This window comes from Gymnogyps californianus, chromosome 21, assembly GCF_018139145.2.
Source record: "Gymnogyps californianus isolate 813 chromosome 21, ASM1813914v2, whole genome shotgun sequence".
In the NCBI taxonomy this organism is placed as follows: Eukaryota; Metazoa; Chordata; class Aves; order Accipitriformes; family Cathartidae; genus Gymnogyps; species Gymnogyps californianus.
This window is the reverse complement of record NC_059491.1, coordinates 6,329,324-6,351,754: the sequence shown is the minus strand read 5'-3', so window position 1 is coordinate 6,351,754 and position 22,431 is coordinate 6,329,324. Positions and strand designations below refer to the sequence as shown.

At 45.2% G+C, this 22,431-nt stretch overlaps 1 protein-coding gene across 1 annotated transcript; it reads right to left on the bottom strand.

The window, feature by feature from the left end:
* Positions 1-384: 384 nt before the first annotated feature.
* Positions 385-19,052, bottom strand: PLOD1 (procollagen-lysine,2-oxoglutarate 5-dioxygenase 1). The gene is made up of 19 exons (XM_050909417.1): positions 18,872-19,052; positions 14,168-14,259; positions 13,523-13,659; positions 12,118-12,281; positions 11,501-11,613; positions 9,710-9,773; positions 8,479-8,576; positions 8,050-8,151; positions 7,803-7,934; positions 7,405-7,526; positions 6,615-6,719; positions 6,039-6,164; positions 5,072-5,213; positions 4,424-4,537; positions 4,082-4,147; positions 3,622-3,726; positions 3,067-3,213; positions 2,642-2,767; positions 385-2,366 (listed from the first exon to the last, which is right to left on the bottom strand). Exons 1-19 carry the CDS (start codon positions 18,951-18,953, stop codon positions 2,211-2,213), a joined length of 2,193 nt encoding a protein of 730 aa, XP_050765374.1. The 5' UTR covers positions 18,954-19,052; the 3' UTR covers positions 385-2,210.
* Between the last annotated feature and the right edge of the window lie 3,379 nt (positions 19,053-22,431).

The window sequence follows — 22,431 nt, the reverse complement described above, 5'->3', positions numbered from 1 at the left end:
AAGGGCGGCAGCACCCTGCCCCGGCGGGGCCTCCCCTCCCCTGCCGTGCCCCTCTCCCTGCCGCCCGAGAGGCGACCCCCCCCGAGAGCCCGGCCCGGCCTCGAGCGGCTCCCACCTCCCCTGTGGCCAGGCACCGCCCCGCCTCTCACCTTCACCACCGCTCCAGTAAGGCCGCCATGTTACCCCCGCGGCATCGTCACCCAGGAGGCGCAAGGCGGCGCCTGTCATCGCCACGCGACGGGCGGGCCCTTTCCCGCGGCACCTTGGGAGCCGTAGTCTGAGGGCACCGCCCCGCAAGGCCTCACGGGAGGCAGGGGCGGGCAGCAAGGCGCGGGAGGCGGCGGGCGCCGGCCCCCACCTCAGGAATGAAACCCACTGACGGCGTCACGGTGGGGTAAGGGTTTAATGCGAGTTCCCCTGGCTGAAACTGTACATCTCGTGTGACAGACTCCTACTTAATTCCAATCACCGTACTGAGCAGAGGAAAGACACAACAAAATAAGTGAAAAAAAAAACCAAACTGCTGAATAAATACATACACCTTTTCGACATCTTCTCAACGATTGGCCTATCACGTCCCTTCCTTTGGCAACGGACAGTTCTGGATTTTGTCTAACAAGGTTTATTATTGTTTTACTTTTCAAACTGATTGTCCATGCCTGGATTTTTCTCCCTTGGGCACGCGTGAGTGTGTAGCCTTGAAACAGACCTAAAAAGCACATGGAAAGCAGTGGAAAAAGGTCTATGTCGCCTTCCTCAGGTCCATTCAAATTGTATAAAGTTCCCTGCCAGAAATTACATGTCTAAAGCTATTCTGCCTGCGTTAATGTGACCCATCCTAGATGAAGGGGCTCTACACCTGACAATTAGACAGTAGAAGCTGAATACACAGAGAACTAAAAGGAAGATTTTCTTCTTTCCTAAGGACAATCATGATGTGAATTTACTGCTTGTGAAACATACCAGTCTGGCAGACCCAGAGCATAACAGTGTCTGATAAGCAGAGCAGATATCTCACAGGCAACAGCAGAAAAGGTTTCTCCCCCTTCCCTCTCTAACCATGGGTCTAGTCTAGACAGATTTTTACACCTACCAGTTCACCACAATCTCTCAGCACTTTCCAACCACTCATTTCTATCAGCCTTGACCCCACTAGAGAAGTGTCTCCAGTGGAGTGTTTTGGTTTGGAATCTCAAATAATAAAAACACTGAATAATGATTTCCTCTTAAGTACCAGAGAACAGCTCTTTGATAGCCCATTCAAATTAGATGCAAAGAAAATTATCAAAACAATCTCTGAGAACTGGAATGAGGGCACCAAAGACCACTGCGGCCTCTGGGTTGTTATCCAGAGATTGATTAGAGCTTTTGACAATCTTAACTTGGGACAGAACAGAGACAATTCAGCAGTGAAGCCCTCCTGAGTGACGTAGTTGTTCTCAGCCTTCTTAGATTTTATCTACGCATACCAACAAGGTCTGAATTTGTCTGAGTATGCATGCTCCTTTTAGCTGCAGTAACAGAAGATAGGGAGGCTATCTTTGATCTCTTCACTCTAATCCCAGAGGTAAAATATCATTAGCGGACCTTCCTTTAGCTAACAGGAAGCACCTGTATTGCCACTGCTGCTGCTTTGAACTTTGTGGTATGCTTCCAAGGACTGTAAAGAGGTAAGGAATCAGATGATCTTCAGGCTCTTATTACTGAATTTCATCTGGTATGACATTTAACTGTTGTGACTCCTGGAGTCAGCTCCCTGATTGGTTTATATTTGGAATAGTATCCAGGAATTATTGTCTAACGTCCAGTCCTGTATATGCTGTGGATGAAAATGGGTTTCCAGCTACTTGGAGAGAGAGCTTGTGACTTGCCTCCAAAAAGCTGGATTTCCAGTCCAAGAAAGCATTTTTGTAAAGCCAACCAATCAGTGAAGGTTCAAGTAAATCACATTTCCAAGAAACAGTGGATGAGGAGTAGAATCAAAAATGAAGGCACAAGTCTCCTTCCAAATTCTACAGCAATATTCCTAGATATTACCTGCAGTATCAGAGAGGGAGATCTTCCAGTAGTGGAGTCTTAAAATATTGTTAAAAATCAATATCCAAATAGCTTTGATCAATGCCTTAGAAACTCTCAGCAGCATTCCCTGTTTCCACTCAAAGTCAGCAGTGAGCAGGGCCAGGGAAGGGTCCTTCCTGTGAAGCATGGCTCTAGGGGTCAAGAAAGGACACTGCAATATAACGGGTTCCTTTGGTGGTTGGAAGACCTTCATGATAGTGGGTCAGGCGTCCTGGATGCATAAGGGTCCACCCTTTCCGTGGAGCTCGAATGGAGCAGTTGTAGCGCAGGAACCGGCAGCCTCCTCCCTGATGGAAACAAAACAAGAGACACATCAGCTTGGTAAAAGCACCTCAGGGAAAGGGTCTCTGCCTTCTCCTGGCAGCCCTTCTGAAAATGTGAGAAGGTGCTTGGGGAATCTCCTGTGTTCTGATGCTTTCAAAAATCTTCTTTCTACCCTAGCCCAGCCATTAATTGCAATCCTTAGTGTGAAGAAGCCAGGTACGGGTAAGGAAAGGGTTTTCAGCTGCCTGGACTGCTCAAGAGGCTGTACTGCATTCTTGATACACAGGCAAACACTTACCTCATAGTCTATTCCAACTCGGTTCAAAGCAATGTTAATGGTAAAGGTGGAAGCATCATGATGGGGCATTAAAGAGGGCTGCTCGTCAGGTTTGTAGCGAACTACAAAGGCTAGCTCAAACTGAGTCTGCACGAGAGAAGAACAAAGTGCACAACTGTTACAGGGCTATAGTAGTCCACGGCTACTGAGCTGCAGAGCAGGGTGTAATATTTAAATTGCATCCCACTGCTAAGAGAGAAAGGCAACAATAAGGTGAGAATGTCATTGGGAAATTGCATATTTCCTGATGTCATACTCCAGAGTCAGTTCCTCCATACTGGGAAAGAGTATGCATATTGCTAGAGGATTCTAGCAGTCTTTTCACGAAGTTGCAACTGGAGGAGGTGCTGAGCTGACCGTAAGTTTTGATGCTAAGGTATACATACCTTGGTATAATATCCTGGGTACAGTTTCTCTGTGATGGGTGCAATATACTCCAGAAGAAACTTATACCATTCTCTTTCAAAGCCAATTTGGTTCATGTGTATGTCAATAGTTGGGACATTCTCATATCCTCCTTGTATTCTGCTGTCCTGAAACAGAATCATGAAAATACCCGTACGGATGGGAACCTTGGACTTCAGGAATGAAAAGCACTTGTTTCTGGTAACTACAAATAAACATGATGTCTATTTATCAGAATTTCCAGGATGGAAAACTCATTTCAAACAATAATTAAAACCTAAGGTAAACAATATTACCATCAGAAGGGCTGAACACTGTAGCTTCAGAGGACACTAAAGAGGACTCAGAAAAATTAATTCACATTTAAGAACAGGGGCAAAATCACAGGGTTAATCGGGAACAAAACTAGAGTATTGCCTCCAGTTTCTTGGTTTAACTGTGGGATCTAATGCCTGCCTACAGCAGGCACTGCTGCCACCAAATGTGCATGGATAATGGTGTGACCCAGAAATCAAAAAGCTCCTGCTTTTTCTTACCGTGTTGTCACCTGTGGACCACTGGCCATAATGTTCCATTTCTTCCACCAGCTCATCACAGGCAGTGTCAGTGAATATAGGGAACCAGTAAACATCTGGGCAGGGCTGCAGAAAGTAGACAGGTGAGAATAGCAGAAAGAAGGACAGGTGCTTGAGGCAAAAGGAATAAGACTAAACCGACTGTAGACTGAGTCAGTTTAAGTGGAAAGTAACTAAAATATTGAGGACAGAAATTTGTCTTCTGATTTATGTGCCCCACTTCAACTTAAAAGAGCTGGAGATGTACATCTAGAAGAACGATTTGTCTCTAAAAATACTTTCAAGGTCATGTTTCCTCTGGATTTGAAAGACTACGAGGTCGTGCTGAACTGCTTATTCCTCAGAATGACAATAGTGATGATCCAAGCATTGTCCTGATGCTAATCTCCCATTCTGATGGATAAGAGCGATGTTTTCTTACCATTTCTACCAATTTTCCTTTCAGAGCTGCTGTGTAGTTTTCATGGATGTACTTTTCTCTCCAGTCCTGCAGTTAAAAGATAAGCGAACCAGTCATTTCTGTGGGGCCTGGTTAAAGAGGCAATGAAAGGCCAGGCACTCGTGCAGCAATATTTCACAGGCTTTGAAGATCCAGATGTTATGAATCACATAAACACCCTCTCTTTAAATTCTGTGATTACACTCCTCATCCCACCTGAGAGACATCGTTATTACAAAGCCTGGACCTTCCTTATTGGTGAACTACTCATCAAATCTTCACATGCCACATTGCTAAGCCTGCTGAGCATGCAGGTTATCTCACCTCAGGATTGCTGAATATTTGCCAAAGGTCATTGTGGAGGTGAGTCGTCTGATAATTCTCCAGGGACAGTATGTGTCCAAACTGATGCCGATTTGTCAGGTACATAAAGACTCCCTGCAGGACAGAGGGAAACAATCAAGCTTTGTTTCCAGGCCTCACATTTCTGTGAGCCACTATGAAATATAAGCACTGGACAGTTCCCCAGTGATGATGGCTCTGCCCAAGCTGTTCATTTACTCATTCTTTCTCCTGTGGGCCTTCAGTTTAATTTCCACCCTAGATATGAGGAACTTTGAAAGGTTATAGCCAGAGCCAGTAATTCTGTGCCTCTCATCAGCCAGGGTTGGAAGCAGAGCAGACAGCTGCTGTGAGATCAGGTTCTTCCTTCTTACCCTGTCAAACCCATTTAGAACAGCCCTGAATAGGCCCAAGAACAAAACTGTTATCCACATTTAGTGGTTCCTGGCTCTGCGTGGTCTCACAGCAAGATGGAAATCCCACACTGTTCCAATCCTGCACAGTATTGAATAATGCCATTTCATCCTGTCCCATGCCCCGGCAGAGCTGAATGCCTTGAAACTACTTAATCTTGTCACCTCCACCCTGGCATGCAGTTCTCCCCTGCCAGCCTCGCTCTCCTCGACTGACCTGATTCCGAACGTTGTGGCAGAAAGCCATGTCAGCATCCAGCTTGCCACTGTGGAAGAGATCTTCCTGGTCAAGCTCCGATCGCAGAGCCTTGGCTTTAACCATGTAAACGCTACTGATGTAGGGAACGTTCCAAAGCCCGCTGAAACACAGGGGTAGGAGAGTAAGACTTAAAATACCACTAAGACAGAAACTGCTGGACTTGATGGGATGGCAGGCAGCACTGCAGTTATCAGCCAGGCTTGCCTAAATGAGCCAACTCAGAACAGTAGAGACAAACCATACCAATAGGGATTGTCATTCCAGGAAAAATCACTTACATTGCCCAGAGCTTTTAAGCTGCACAAATGCTAGTCCACTGCGAAAGCAATTAATTGCTACTGTGTGTTTTTGCTACGGACATAATTAATGGCTTGAATCTCTTCCCAGAGAGATCAACATTTTTTTTCCAGTGATTTAAAAAAAATGAACCAGCCAAAAGTGCATAAGATGATTTCCAGCACTTATCGCACATATAACGGCCTAAAAAAAAAAGAGGGCCCCTCAAGAATATGAATGAACCAACAATTATATTTTGTGAATCTTCCATACAAGGATCACCTGGTATTTTATGAAGACTATCTGATAAAGATTAAACAGCACTTTAGAGGATTTTAAGGATCACACTAACTATAATCCACAGGTGGGAAAACATGACATGAGTAAGACAAAGTGATTTCAGCAGAGTCAGGACTCTCAAACTCTTACTCTGATCGTAAGAAAATCTGCCCAAAGTATCTATCGTCTCTGCTCAGGGGAGAACATAGAGCAGCTTCCAAATGGGAGTACGGACTTCTTTTCCTTTTCTATACACAAAGACAGTTGTGCTCTCTGGTTCTTTGACATTAGCTAGTTTGATGATAACGTGCTGCAGCAAGCTTTACATTTGAGGGATTATATTAGTAAGAAGCTCTCTTTGCATACTCACACCCTCCGCCTTTGAACAACATCCACATAATCTTCTGAGCGGGCATAGTATCCATCAGGGCTCAGCGCTCCCCAGAAATTTGACCACAACTTCTCATGACGGCTTACCAGTGGGGCAATCACCAGCCTGTGAGCACAAGAGAAAAAGGAATTGCAGGACAGGATGTTACCACAGGAAGAAAAGGAAAAGATTTACAAACCACAGGACCATAAGAGTTAGATTCTCCCTCGCTTACAGAGTTGCTGCTTCTGTTAACTCTGCTGGAATAAAATTCCACATAAGAAAGGGCAAATATGGTCACAATCTCCTATCTAACTGCACCCTGCAGCAGGTCTCTTAGAATCCGATTTGTTCTAGCGACTATATAAAGACAAAACTAGGGATGATTTACATCCACTGCCTAAAATCCAGGGATTACAACTACAGTAAAAAAAAGACCAAATAAGAGGTGTTCGTCTAACATTCCATCTCTGACACAGTTCTCGTAGTGCCTTACACATCTCAGTGATAAAAGAGCTCATTGTATTCCTTGCGTGAAAGATGACCAGTAAGGATTGCTCAGACCAAAGAACTCACTTGTTCTGTTCGATCAGGAGCCTTAGAGTCTCTGTGTTCTTCAGAACTATCTCAGCGTCCAGGCTAAAGTAATAGTCACAGTCAGGATCCTTTCTGCACAAATCCCTATAGCCAGAGAACAAGAAAAGTCACGCCAAAATCCTCCTAAAACAGAGCAAGACAAGGGACAGAACACCAGGAATTCCTTCACCTTGTAGTCTAAAGGTCTTCTTCTGGATGCTCAGAAAAGTTCAGTTTAATGTAACAACCCAGAGGGCTAGCATAGTACAAGTACATCAGATTCAGTATCCAATAGCAGACCCTGAGACACAGCCAAAATCACATTTAGCAAACCATTTCCTCAGCTTAAACTGAAGAGGTTCCCATTTACGGTTGGCCCAAATCCAGACCTGAGCTCAAACTCACACCTCCTGATCACAGACAGGAAGACACTCTGCCACTAGCTCTTAGTTTTACTACTACACTCCTCAGAGATATAGGTGCATATTCTTTGTGATCTACGACTGGACGTATAGACTGCTTGAGGAGGGTGGGAGCTACCGGGCTATCCTTCTAACAGAGCAAAGGACCAGTGAGAACTTCGTTTCTGAAACTGGAGAAAGGGAGCTGGTATCGAAGCTGATTTTTTTTCCAATATATAATGGGCATGGGGAGTTAATGCTAGGAAAATTGAAAAAAAAAGGGTGACTGAAAGAATCAGTTGACAGTGATGATCCTCAGAAAAAACAGACTGCCTTAGTTTGGACACAGGCTGACTCTGCTAGCCATCATGTATGGCCTCTTCACTTACATGCCCAAGTTACGCGCCTCAGCATTCTCCACCTCATCATCTGGTCCAATCACTTTGATGGCGAGATATTCTTTGCCATGCTCTTTAACAAAAGAGTCCACCTGCATCAAGTGATGTTGCTCCTATGCCAAAGGAAAAATAAGGAAAAACAGATAAGATGGGCTCATCCCAGGCTGCTCAGCCTCCTGTTCTTGAAAATGCCAAACCCGATGAGCAGCAGCTCTTCCCACTTCCACATCTTTACAGCTGGATGGAGCTATCTTATAGGTGCCATTGCAGATAAGCACTGGGATTACAGAGCCTGGAAGTCTAGTCAAAGGTTGCAAAGGTGCCTAGAGTACAGGAGGTATACATTTTCCCCGCATTTGCCAAGACTATCACAGGCCAACTTTACTTACATGGTTGTGAATGAAGAGCTGGATTCGTTGCTTTGGGTAATGAAGGTTACGAAGCCGCAAGAAAAACTGGGAGAGGAATGGGGTGGGCTGCTCGATGAAAATGCCAATCAGAATCATTGGCAATGCCTCATCCTACATTCAGTGAGAAGAGGAGAGAAGCGGTGGCTCACATACCACATCAGACACATAAGATCCCATTGTAATCGTAAGACTTGTCTTGAGAGCTTTGAATAGACATCAGCCTTACCTTAAACCCTGTGAGGCTTCGCAGACCTTCATCACACACAGTGCAGCCTGTCTCAAATGTCCATATCTGAGGAATGTAGTTTCCCAGGTAGTTCAGCTGCAGCTGCAAGAGGCAACGTTACGCGTTACAGGGCAGGGGAGTTTCTTTGCATCCACCCCCAATGTAAGATCACGTTTCATCAGAACTTCATTTACCTTCTTCTTGGACTAAAGGATCTGAAAAGCATGACAGCCTGAGGGTCCAACTACATGCTGACCTTTGAACCAGACCCATCTTGCTGCTACGGACCTGGACCACTTATTGTTTCTCAAATACAAATGCACACGGGGAAACTCAATATATGGGAAGACAGCAACCTGAACACTTGAGCCTAAAGGGTCACTTTGCAACACAAACATACCAAATCTTTCTTTCAGGACGCCCACTTACCTTGGTGGGTCCATTTCCATGAATCACCACAGGCAGAGTGTCATATAACAAGTTTCTTGCTCTCACTCGTGAGTTTTCAAACTTCAGAACTACCTCATCTGGAAATGACATTGCCATCATGTTATCAAAGGAAGGCTTTTATTGATCATTAGCAGCACAATGCCTCATTTCTACTGAACTGCTGAAAGATGAAAGCATGGACATGGATAACCATGCACAAGTAGTTTAAGGGCTACAGACCATATCTGGAAAGGAGAAAAAATGTTCAGAATGATCCTGTGAGGTAACAGCAGGATGGCTGGGAAGTTGGACAAAGAATGCAGCTTGCTGGGCTGACAAATGCGCCTTCTATTGGGAATTGGCAGAAGCCAAACTGAAACAGTCTTTCAAAACTGGCATTGACAAATTGTGCAGTGAGGAACAGCTATTGATGGGCAGGGAGGACTCAGGCCCTTCTCACCTAAGCATTCTCTGCACCTGCTGTCTCTCTTTTTCACCCCTGACAAAAGTCCACCCTCGTGGCAGAGATCATCCAAGATGTCCCCACAACACAACCACACAAAATCCTTTGGAAAACAGGCTAGTACAGATCCAAGCTCCAGTCTATCATTGTTATAATGAGCACAGGAGCCAAAAACTACACTGCTGTTATCATTTTTTACCTGACTGGAATAAAGATGGAGTGGTGCAAGACTACAAACTGAAAATATTAGGCAGTAGTGTCAGGAGAGTAAGTGAATCACTTTTGCCAGGACTAGCAAAATCAATCAATCAGCAGGTCAGGTCAGAAGCCTGGTATGGTCAGCGAGTGCTCACAGGCAGTATCTGGCTGTATCTCACCTTCTATGGCATTCCAGACACAGTTCTGAAGCGGAAAGACAGACAAGCCCTAGGCAGGGTTGTGTGTTACTACTTGTACTGAAAGTCCCTCCCAATTTCAATCCCCAAGGCTAATGCAATCCGACATGCTTGGAGATCAAAGTGGCAAGGAAGTGTAAGATGGAAAACCTGACCTGCATTCCCCCAAGTGAAGAGGGAATTGCAATGAGAACCTAGTTGGTCGCAGTGGAATTGCAAATAAATCCCAGAACTCTGGCAGAGGCTTTTTACTGAAGCTTATTCTGCAGGGACAGGAATTTCTGACATTTAATCCCTTCAGCCACAACTTTATTTCCGGTGTCAACATGCAGCTGCATTCCAAGGATAAATGAGCTTCCTTCTTCCATCTCACCTAATGCTCCATTTAGGTTTTGGAAGATCCGGCTTCTTTGGTCTAGACTGATGTTGATACTTTCCTTTAAAAGAATGAGATAAATAACCTTAATTAGAACACAAGTGGGCATCCATTCTTTACATGTGAGACCCTCTATGCTGAGCGAAGATGTATCACATTCTTATAATCATTTCCATACTCTCCAAGCTCTGAAGCCTAAAACACTCCCAGCTAATCCTCATTTTCACTTGAATCTGGGACAATTCGCCATGTTCCAAAACAATTTAAACATATTATGTTAGGCAAAACCATGCAAATAAACATGTTAAAGCTGTTGTGGGTGTGCCAGTAATAATACGCAGCATATTAATGAAGTACACTTGCAGCACAGTCATATAAAACCCACGTATAATATGCAGGAATGCCAAGACAGCAAAAACATCTGCTGTGAAGACAGTTTCTTGCCATCTATCCACAGGGCAAGCGTTACCCCAAGTGTTGCCCCAGGTATCGGTGTCAAACCAGAACACAGTAAGGGTGCAAGGCCAGCTTGTGCCATCTTTGTTTTTATCCCCTGCTGCAAGTCATATTCTGACTGGATTTTTGTCAGACTAAAATCCAGCTCTGACTCAACAGAGTTCAGTGTCCCTCCAGGCATCTATTAAGATTGATTACTGGAAAGGACAGCAGGGTGCTAACATCCGCTGTCTGAATGCCAAGTCAGTGGAATTACTCAGCCTTTGTGTGGCACAGGGCCAGAACTGCAGATGAGAACATTAAAAGAACTGTTCATGTTAAAATATCATGGGCCACATTCAGATTTGGGGAAGTAAAAAAAGTGCAGCTGTTCTGAATTTTTTACCAGCCCTGCTGGTAAAAAAGTGCAACTCCTTCTCTAATCAGTCTGAAAGCAGTTTCCTATTTCTAATGTTTCCTCTTGACTTTACTGTTACAGTTTGACTTCTTAGTTCCCATGCATCTGTGGTGTCCCTCAGGGACAGACTGCACTGCGTAATGCAGAACTGGGCAGGGACAACAGAAGCAGCATCACCCTATGGGCTGGATGATTCAGCCAGTGCACCACACGGTGCTGGAATGGCAATGATGCTTCCAGGGTCCATTCCAGGCTTCCATATGATGTTACGTGGCATGCTACGTAGGCTGACACAGATTTTGTCAGCCAGGATCTGGAGGTGTTTGCTGAAGGCAGTGGCAGCCTCTTTGTTCCAGCAGGGCTAGCCACTGTGATGCCTACGGTCCCTGTCCTGTGGCTTAACAGTGGCTAAAAGGCTGTGAACCTTTGTCCCTCTCATCACCTCAAATCTGCTCAAGCCTCACCTGCCCCTTTACCTAAAATGTACTTTAGTGCTAGGCTGGGTATCTCTAAGTCAGCACTGCACTCTGCAGGGAAGAGACACACTTAAAGTCTGGGTTTCACATCCCCTGGGAGCAGGTTGGTTAGTTCTGCCACACTCAACAGCTTTAAACACCAGCACATACAGATACTGGTATGAATTTCCAGTAAGACTTGTTTTACGACATCTATCTTCCCATTCAAATTTCAAGCTTAAAGATAAAAACTGCTAATAACAGAACAAGGGGGTAGCAGCTAGAATGCAAATTTTCAGAAGGGAAATGGGTAACTAGACGTACTACCGGCCTTTTCCATGTAAGAATGCCAGAGCAGTAATTAAGAGTCAATATGTACGCGATTAACTTCTTTTACTGTCAACAGGGATACTGCACAGAGGATTAACAGCAATGCTTCTCAGATAACTCCTCCTAATACCAAAATCTAGCTACACCTACTCTTTTTTCTGGATCCAAGAAGACATTCGTATAGAAGAGCTGGTCACTGTCATCGTCCTGTCCTTTCCACTCCTCCACAAGCTTCTTCAGGTTTGGAGCATAACCTATGAAGCCTGTGGGAGTAAGTACGAAGAGGTGTTTCAACCCAGACAACCAAAAAAGGGAAGTACTCCTGTATACACATACTCTTACTTCTTTCACACAAAGTCTCACTCCACCCTGTGCTGCTGCAGATACACACCAGCTTTCAGCAAGCGCATGTCCAGACCGCACTTCCCAATACAGAATGACACCAGGATCAAACCTGTAATCTTCAGCATCAGAAAAGCTCAGATACCCACACCCTGAATGACAAGTCTCACTAAAAAGGGAGAAGGGATAGGGAGCAGGTTCCTATCCTCTACAGGCAATTCATACCTATGTCCCCTCCTGCAGGTAAAACACAGGAGCATTCTTAGTCTTTCCATTACGGCCAGTTATGCACAGAGCTTCAGTTTGCACCATCTTCTATAAAGATGCTTTCCACATCTGGTCCCTTGCTACCTCTCCCAAAGGCCTTCTAATAGGAGGAAAAAGCTGAGAGAGGTTCTCAGCTGAAAGAAGGCTCTGCGTCTTACCTCCAGAACCCAGGAAGCGCTTTCCGTCTCGCACCTGAGGGTACTTGGCTTCCAACTTTCTGTCAGGATAGATGTAGTTCTCTGCTGAGAAGACCACCTTGCTCTTGGCTTGTTTGAACTTCTTCAGCAGTTCTGTGGGGCCCGAAGCAAAGAGTACATCATAGCTAGAGTAAAAGACAGACAAGAAAGGGACAGAAAGGAGTGAGTCAGAAAAACATGTCAGTGTGAAAAGTTTCTAGAAACAGCTAGTTCTTTAGGAATCCCTTTCTTTTAGTTCTGCTTCACAGTATTACATTTTTTGTCATACTTATAGCTAATTAAAGTGCAATCTTATTCATAGAGTGGAAGATGTTACTTTCCACTGCAGAAGATTCCACACTGGCTTGGGGCAACTTCCGCCCATTCTTAGGTTTACAAAGTTTTCACTGATGATAAAAACAAATCTTCCAAGCTGCAAAACATGCTGATCTCTTTTTGCTTTTCCCCCATTTGGAACTGTGAAGCCCTGGTGCCCTCACTGTTTGTAACAACTTTCTACTTATTGGAGGAAAAATTACTTTGCCATTCTTTTCTAGATTAAACAAACCCATAGGTCATGCTTTTTACATCTTTTGGCATCCTGCCACTCTCCACTGAGCTCCCTGCAAATCTTCAGGAGGTACCTATACTGGACACTAGTCACTGGATGCTGCACTCCAGCTGCTATCTCTTCAGTACTGGGTAGAACTGACTAATTCCCAGGCAACGCTCCCAGAATGAGACTTGCATTTTCTGCAAGAGGATTTGCATACTTCAAACTCATTTTGGTGAGTGAAAAAGTTGCTCATTCCAAAGATTAATCATTCCCAACTTCTCTAAACACACGTAAACACTCAGAGCTGCAAAAGACGATCTCCCTGCCATAGGAGCTAGAGACAGATACAGGGATCCCAGCCCTGCCTGTCGCTGGGCATATGAAAAGACACTGAGACTCCAAACCGTCCTTTTCCCTCTTCACATTTCTCTGGCAGACTAATTCTTGGCTCTCAGGATTGTGTCGCAGCCTGCCTCACCTTATAAAACAAATAATTCTGGTAAGAAAAGCCTGCGTAGATCCGCAGAAATTGTCTGCTCATTCTCTGCAGATAGAGGCAGCCAAATTCCACCGTGGCAGAAACAGGTATAATGCTATCAACTTTATGTAAGAGTTGGAATCAGCCTATTCTGATCAGACCTTCCCAGCTGCCACGGATGCAGCTCTGAGCAACTCTCAGGCAACTGCAGAGAATTCAGGGGAAAAAAAGACAGAGAAGGTCTGGACACACCTTCCAAAAGCAATCTACTTCACAGTTAATTTCTTCTTAGTAAGAACCTGTCCAAACAGTCTTATGATTCAGTTCATGGCAAATACTTTCCAACCCATTACCTTTCTACGAAAAGGATGATCAAGTCTTCCTTATCCGCATACTGCTTCAAAGCTGATTTCAAGAGACGGACCTTCTGCCCACCTCCTGCTGGCTTCGTGTCATCTCCACCCTGCCATTCCTCATCCAGCCCCAGCACCTAAAGAACGACAGGCACAGGGTCTACTGAACAGGTCACTTTCCCAGCAAGACTCACAGGAAAGGACCAGAACCCACAACCTTACTAGTCCTGATAACTCCCAGTGCAAATCACAACAAAAAAACCAGCATCAGGACAGATGGACTAGGTATATACACCAGCCTTTGAACCATTCTCTGGGATGGACAGTCAGAGTAACGTGTAGCACAGTAACAAAGCACTCTCAGCAACAGGGACAGGAGCACACTCTGTATTGTGTGCTTTGGCATTGCATCGGAAAAGTGCCATGGGGCTCCCCTGAGCAGGACTTACAGATCTCATCTCAAGCCAACACTCAGCATGGAATAAGAGACTGCTGCAGAAATGCCCCAGTCACAGTATTTTTCAGCCAGCTGAGTAGGTGTGTCGTCTCTTGAGCTTTTATTTAATCACTTTGTGGCCAAGTCTTATCCATTCCACCCTTCAAAATTCCCTTTGACCAACCACCACTGAGGCTGCTAGCCATCACCTGGACTTTGTAGTTGAAGAATTGGGCTGATCTTCTAAAGCGTTGGAATCCCTCAGTCTGCTTGGTGGCAACAGTAAGGACCAGCAGGTTTTCTGCACACAGGAGAAAGCACAAGAGACACATTCAACTTGTGTTGTTTTCACAGCCAGCTGTTCCATACCTAACAAAGAGGCTTTACTATCAGATACTGAGCCAAGGTAGGGATCAATAGTCTTAAAGGTACTTGACAGACTTGACAAAGGGAAGTCAAAATCCAACCACTGAGAAGTAAAGTGACTTTCCCAGTACATTCTTTAAGTTAACCATGAATCCAGCAACAGAATCCAGGAGTCCCAACTTTTGCACAAACAGTCGCTGCTGTTCATGGACACAGGTTACATCTGTTCTATACGACACTGACAGATGTCCAGGTTCATTTTAAATCAGCCAAGGGAGGCAGTCTAGCTGTGGAGCTACCATATCCTGCTGAGAAAAAAACAGCTTGCTTACACCTCACCCAATTATCTCTACACTGTACAATGTTAAGCACTGTAAGTGTTCTCACTGCCCACAAAGCTTCAACCTCAGGAAGAAAACCAGCTTCGAATCATACTTATTTGCTGCCTGGATTTTCTTGGCACCAACTCATCAAAGATTCGTAGAGGGGAAAAAAAGAAAGCATGGATGTAGCTGATGTTTTACTGGAGGAACTAACTACCACAGGGGACAGAACATGGCAAAGATGCCCTCAAATTTCAGCGTTTGATTGAAGAACCCAAAACCAACTGCAGCACAAGTAAGACTGTTCCTTTGCAGCAGAGCTTAGAACTTGGTCCTGGGTATAAAATGAGAGATTATGTAAAGATACAATCTCATTGCCTGAGTTATGAGCTAGAAAAAGAAAATATAATGTATTAAGTGGTTTTTTGCCCTGCTATTGAAAGCTACAATTCTGTTCTCTCACATAGAGTATGAAGGAAATTAAACTTGAAGATAAAAAATAGAACTACGACAAAAGATTTGGAAGTCATCCATTTAGTGCAATTGGCTTCCTGTTCCCCACAGAGTTGCTTTTTTGTCACTCAGCATTGACTGGGTGTAGGGAAGACCAAAATTAGGCTGAATGTTGTTATTTGCTCTCCATGGCTGCTCCAATTTTCTACTGCATTCCTGAGGTGTTTTCCAGATTTTTTCATACATACACAATGTGAATTTAATTCTGCCATAACTTTCGTTTACATTCTCCTCCCAAACTTGCTTTTCATTTCCAGTCCCTTAAAAATTACAAAGCTAAATCCTGAAGTTCTCTTTCAGAAGTTTCTCTATAGTACCACTGGAATACGATTTTTATGTGGAAGCTCTAGTTTCTTCATTGTAATGATTAAATGCTATGCTTCATCTTAAAACTTTTGCTTAAGTAGGAATTTGTATAGGCTCTGGCAACAGTGCTTAAATGTGAATCCTGACCATCCGATTTTAACATCAGAAAATACCAGGAAAAACAGAAAGCACATTTTCTTGGCTTGAGCAGGCTTCTTTTGGAACAATGATATTTTTCAATGGATGTACCAGATGCATCTTCCTAGTGTACCCAAATTGATATTCTGCCTGATCTTAGAGAGGGAGGATCTAGGAGCTGGAGTCCTAGATAGACCTGACAAAGGCAGCAAAAGTAAAAAAATAATTGTAAGACTCCAAGTTAGGAAGAAAGAGGATGTTCCCAAGGAAATTCCTAAAATCCTTTACCTGCATCAGAATAAAAAGAGAGGAGAGATTGAGAACAGTCAATAGAAGGTCAGCTCTAATTGTATTTTGTTAGACATTCACACAGACAGGCAAAGGGAGTTATGAATAAAAGAATATGAATCCTGCATTTGTGCAGTTTTTAAAGGCAGATTTTTAGACGTATGGAGAGCATTCCTAATCCAGCTCCTCCAGCACACTCCAGTTCCTTGTGTCCTGTCCAGTCAGAGGGTGCAAACAAATGAGTAAAATAGGTATCTCCTCAGGGAATATGTTAAAGCCATTAAAGTTTCTAGCCATACGATGGCATGCAGAAAACCACGGCAGCTTTATTAGATAGCTCTAAGCTCATGGTTCATGAGAAGGTGAAGATCATACTGCCAATGAAGAGGGGGACAAATGTGGCCTTGCCAGAGAGGAATGTAAAGACAAACATAAAATTCTATTATCTGAAAGGAGAGGGAAAAGCATATGATAATGCTAAAAGAAGAAAAGAAAGAAAAGAGCCTGACTGCTACGCAATTATTTCAGCTTGAATTCTCAGGCATCTCACATTAAATAACTAATTCATTTTCATGCTGCCACCCCAAGAAAGCAACAAACTTTACGATACGACTGCCAGAAGTTCGCTGGACAAGATGTGAGAGCTAAAGGCTCACACGGATGAACAGGAAGCGGTGTCCTATTTCTAAGACAGAAAAGGTTTCACCGTGCAGCGTGTGAACTCACTGGAGCATGGAAAAGGCAGCACAGAGACAATTATCCTCCCCAGCAGAATTCCAAGTTACAGATTCCCTTCTCATTACTGGTCTGTGGGGGTAGGACTCTGAGAGACATTAAGCTCAGTTTCTGTTCTGAGAAATCTCTGCAGTAGCAAGAGCTTTCCATCCCAAGAGACATTCCTTCAGTCCAGTACTAGAAGCTTGTGCTGAGCTATGCTGCCTCCGCTCCTTCTCCTTTAACCCCTTTTTCTCTTTCTCAAAGATTTTGCTGAACACTGGTGCAAGCTGATAGATATTTCCAGAGACAGAGCAGTAAACTCTTTTAATTTCAGTATCACATGCAGGCATTTTAAAACCTCCAAAAGCAGATTTATGCTTCCCTATTTTCCATGTCACAGTTACTTTTCATATGCAGAAATGGCAGCCTATTCTGTTAAGCTGGGCCTCCTGGGCCCAGAGACTCCTTGGGCCATACTGACAATTAGAAATCGTATAAATGCATTTAATAATGGTATGGCTGCAAAATACGAACACAGTGTGGTTAACAAAGCAAGCACTGGTCTAGGAACCAGGGGAGCTGGACTGTACTGCTAGCTCTGCTATGCCACAAGGAGCCAATCTTGCTATCCCTCTGTTTTTCCATCCATAGAATAATAGAGGACATTTACCACTTTTGTGAGGGTTCTTGAGCACTATAGATGAAAAGGATCCTGTAGGGACAAAGCACTGGAACAGGGACTCCAATATCACCATCACAGTGAAATGACTGGGTAGACTTCTGAGTTTTTACAAAGAGTAAAAATCAGTGACAAGATGAGTTCAGTAACAAAAAATTTTACAGTTATCTACTTCTGCTCTGACTCTACAGGGAAAACACAGCTGCAGCTGCATTTTAGGACAAGGAATGAATTTATCCCTAGGCTGTCCTTTGGGAAACCTTACTGTGCCACTTCCTGTTAAGACAGCGTCCAAGAAAATACCATTAATACGGGGATCAAATAGAAAAAATCAGTGCACAATTTAATAGTCGATAATATAATCTCTGTATTAAATTTACATTTACGAAAGTTTTTTTTTTTAAAGATTCAATTAACTACAAATAACTATGCTTAGAGCTTTTGCAGAGATCTAAAAGAACATACAAGAGAGAAGATAGGTATCATTATTCTCATATTACTCTGAGGAAGCTGAGGCACAGAAAAGGTAAGGCATTTTTTCTTCGAACCGTGCCAGAAGTGACGGGTTCAGAAAGCAGTTAATTCCAAATCCCTCTTCCTAACCAATATACCTCATTTTCTTTTCCCAGCACCCAATTTTATCTCTCTAGTGCACTCTAAAACCTTACTAAAATCATGGAAGATTTGGGGTGTGTAAGGAAGGCAGGATAGCACAGAAAGATTAATTTCTTACTTACATTTGTCTATATTTGTCTATTTGTATAACTATTAGTTATCCTAAATGCTGAAATGGTTTTGCTTTAGTTATGCCACTATAGCTAAAGAACTCCCCTTCCAACACTCCCATGGATACACGTTAACCGTATTATTGTTAAGAAATATATATAATGAAGGTAATTATACCAGAACCACATATTGTGAAGGGAAATATTCTAGGTAACAAGATGAAATCTCCTCTTAATTGCCACATCTCTAATAAAGAGAGAGATAATTATCCAAACTTCTTGGCAGAGTGACAGTGTGTGAACCTCTTTGTTAGCCTGGCTGACACTCTGTAGCTGCCCTAATCCTCTACTGTTCTACCAACTACGCTTCAAAGCATCTACCAACTGTTTATGTGGGGATAGATTGATGTTATTTTAGGAGCATCCTGGATCTCAGGTCACAGCATGGCCAGTCTGGGATCAAATGCTGTTACTACACTCTTGAACTGTGGAAGTTCAAAAGCAGGAAGGGCTGACCCAGGTGGGAAGCAATCCAAGGGACTGTGAGTACTTTACTGGGACGAAATGGTGTCCAAGGCTCGTCTCACACAACTCCAGAGCTGTGAGCGCCCGTCTGGTAACTGAGGCGCTCAAAAAGCACGTGCAGAGGACACCCACGCCAGCCTGTGCACTGCCTCAGAACTCGGCAGCAGGCTCTAGATGCCGCCCAGGGGCTCAGACTCTGCAGTGGGCACTGCTCTCAGGTCGGGCAATGCCTCTGAGCTGGACCGGGGCGCCAAGGACAGCGGTGGCACCAACAGCTGATGTGCCTGGCCACCAGCTCCCCACCCTCTGCCCCAGGGATCACACCCCCCTTACCTTCCTGCTCGGAGGCACAGCCGCCCTCCGCCCCGAGCAGCGCCAGCACCACCCAGGGCAGCAGCACCGCCGGAGGCACCATGGAGGCGACTCCCCCGCCTGGACCCCGGCCCGGGAGTCGATACCGACCGGGGCCGCTGCCTGCGGGACGGACCCGGGCGCCGCGCCGCTCCGCAGGGACCCGGCAGACGGCGGCTCTAGAAAGCTCCGGGGCTGCCGGAGCCTCTGCCACGCACCAGACCCGCCCGGCGGGGACGGGCGGAGGAAGCGGGGAGGCGGCGGCTCCTCCTCCCGGGCCGCCCCGGCCCCCGCAAGAGGCGGGGAGGCAGCGGGGGCCGATCTGGCAGAGGGAGCAGGAAGCTCTGGGGCCGAGGCTTGGGCAAAGCAAGGGAACATCTGCCTTTTGCAGGGACGCAAAAGCTGGTGGGGCTTGATCCCGGAGCAGCAGCAGCAACTTTACCTGGGGTGCAGGGTCCAGCAAGCCTTGCTGCCGGGGGGCTGTTAGAGCACAGCCGTAGGACACTGGGCAATGGATCTGCAGAGGAAGAAACGTGCATTAAGCAAACGTGAGCCTGTGTAGGAGGAAGGCGCTCGCTTTTGGGCCTGAAAAGTTAGTGCTGGGCTGCATCTGGTTGACACAGTCATTAAGTGTGAAAAAAGCAAAACAAAAATGGATTACACAGAGCTCTGGAAACTGGAAGCCCCTATTAAATACCTTCTTTCCACCTGTCATCTCACTTCATATATTTCCTTGGTGAACACAAAATCTGCTGTGGTCTTGTTTCCTATACTAACTTTTTCTCTGGCCATATATATGTCTTGAAGTCTTACATTTATCTCTTTGTCCTTGTGCTGGGTTTTCTTGCTCTAGCCCTGTGACTTATCCATGCATCTTTTTCTAGTTTATTCTGCCTAACTTCGAGAACAGGCAAAATAAACCTGTCTCATAAAATTACACTTGTTAAAAAAAAATTGAGTTTCGGGTCATTTTTATACTGCAGTGAATGTAAGACTTAGATACAGGAAAACCCTTTTGAGCCTGCAGAACACCAGATGAGGAGCTACCACTGACACCTACCTTACCTGAGGCCTTGAGCAACACATTATTTCTACTGAAGCAAATACCTAGAAGCGACAGTGCCATTTTCTTAGGCACTGTGTATAATTAAACCCAACTCTGCTTCCATTACTGAAAGCAACATTAAGAGATTACTTATTTTCTCTCTTGTAAGGTGTGAACAATAATGTTTACTTGTCTGCAAAGAACTCTCAGAATGACACAGGCTATATAAACGTAATGTACTGTTCTGTAAGACATTAAGTAGATGGAAAGCAATGTTGTGGTATACTACTGAAGCCATCACTGAAAGAGGCACTGAGTCCTCAGCCACAGCTGAGCTTGGGCCACGGAGCACACGTTAGTATAGAAAGGTAAGGTGTCAGGCAGAAAGTAGCAGTACTGGGTAGTTTAGCAGAGGCATCAAAAGCGAAGGATGCATGCTGAGTGATACCAGCATTATCTCAACGCATGGCGTTGAGATAACAAAGAAATGCAATGCCTCAATGCAATATGTATCGCTTAGCTGGACCGGGGCTATGGAATACACAGCTGGAAACATACAGGGCGTCATAAAAGCATTGGGATAATACAGAAGCCTCCCTCATTGCAGAGGTCAGTTTTAATAAAAACGTTGGCTGTGTAAAATTCTGAGGCCCAACTCTGCTGTTTTCTGTCAGTAAACCACCTCTCTAAATTAAGAGAAATCACAGATATTATAGGATTCAGATTTTTAAAATAAAACCAAGAAGGTATGATCTTAAGAGGAGAAAAAATTAAGCACGTTAGAAGGGCCACACTGTAGCTAACTAATATTCTCCATGCTTCATAATAGCATCCTCCCAAAGAACTACCATTACTATTTGTTTGTTCACTGAGAATATTCTTGAGTGTGTTCAAAGCACTTTTGTTTCCATTCCCTCTCCCCAAAGCAGGAATTCCCTCATAATTACCTGGCAAACAGAATAGTCCTCATGCTAAAACGATGTACTACAGGCAACAATCCAAGGAAATACTAGTTCTCCCTAAGATGGTGATTTCAGGAAATTTCCTTTTGCAAAGCTGCCAGTTTCACTAAATAAAAAAAGAAAAAAAAATTCACTTTAGATGTCTTCAGTACTTTGCAGGCCCAGACAAAGCCCCTGATAAATCTTTAGCGGCCTCAACACTTTAAGCCAGGAGCCACAGCAAAGGTGTTCAGCCCTTCACCTTCAAACCTCACACTGAGATCTGTGACTCAATCTAGAATTTTAAAAATTGCAAGTTTCTCATTTTAATGAAGTTACGTCTCTCCATTCTAAAATGAAAAGGGTTTTTGCACACGAGAAATCATGAATGCATCATTGTTTATACTGCTGTACTCACACTGTCCCTACTTGACAGCTCTGTTTGCATTCTGCAGCTATGCCAACCCAGCAAGCATATTTTTTTTCTTGTTTCTATGTTTGTACTGCTTTGTGCGCTCTGGCTGGAGTCAGCTGCCTGTCTTTTTAAACAGAGGCAGCTGCCAATGCAGATGTTCCAATGAGTACGTGCAACACGTGCTCCAGGGAAAGCAGCAACTTCCCAAAAACTGAAAGAATCAGCGCTCCGTTTTTAAAGCAGCCTCAAAACACACCAGACCTTCTGAGAAAACACCAGCCCCACTGAAACATGCAATGGACACGGTCTCACCCACCATTTTTAGATTCCAGCGCCCCCCTCCCAAATCAAACATCTTATTTGCAGGAAGAAGTTAAGAAAGTGTCTCGTCTGCTCCCCTTCACTAAGCCGGTTCACTGGCTCTATCTGGTCAGGAATTTCACACTTCATTTTAACTCACAGTGTCTCTGTATGGCTTGCTACTGTCTTTTGACAGCTGCACTGGAGTACAAAGCTGTCCGTGGCTTGAGGTGCACATCTAAGTCACATCATAAAGTTTGTTCCTCTACTACACAGTGGAACAGAGCCTGATAGAATATAACTTGCTTTCCCACACTAGGCTCTCCTGTGGTAACAGGAGTAAATTGCCACTGGAATTCCGGAAAACTCCTCCAGGCCCGCCACAGATTTTTTCCGTCGGTGCAGTCACCCGGGCGGGAGAGACAAAACCTCAGCTGTGTGCTGAAATAAGGCTGGAGCTGCTGGCTGACACCCGCGGCTACGGCGCCGGGGGCGCCCGCCCCTCCCTCTGCCGGCAGCGGGGCAGGGGCAGCGGCGGCCCAGAGCCAGGGCGCGGCCCGGGGCCGGGGCCGGGGCCGGGGCCGGGGGGGGAGCCCTGCTCCGCGGCGGCGGGGCCGGCCAGGGCTTCCCGCCAAGCACCGCCTCAGGGGGCGGTGCGGCGGGGCTGTCGCAAAGCGCCGCGAAGCGCGGCGGGGCTGCCGCACGGCGCGGCGCTTCCGGGCGGCGGCGATGGCGGCGTGAGGGTCGCTGCGCCGCGGCGGGGTCGGGGCCGGGGCGCGGCCGCGGGGGGTGCCGAGGCCGCGGGACGGGACGGGACTCCCGCGCCGCCCCGCCGCCGCCC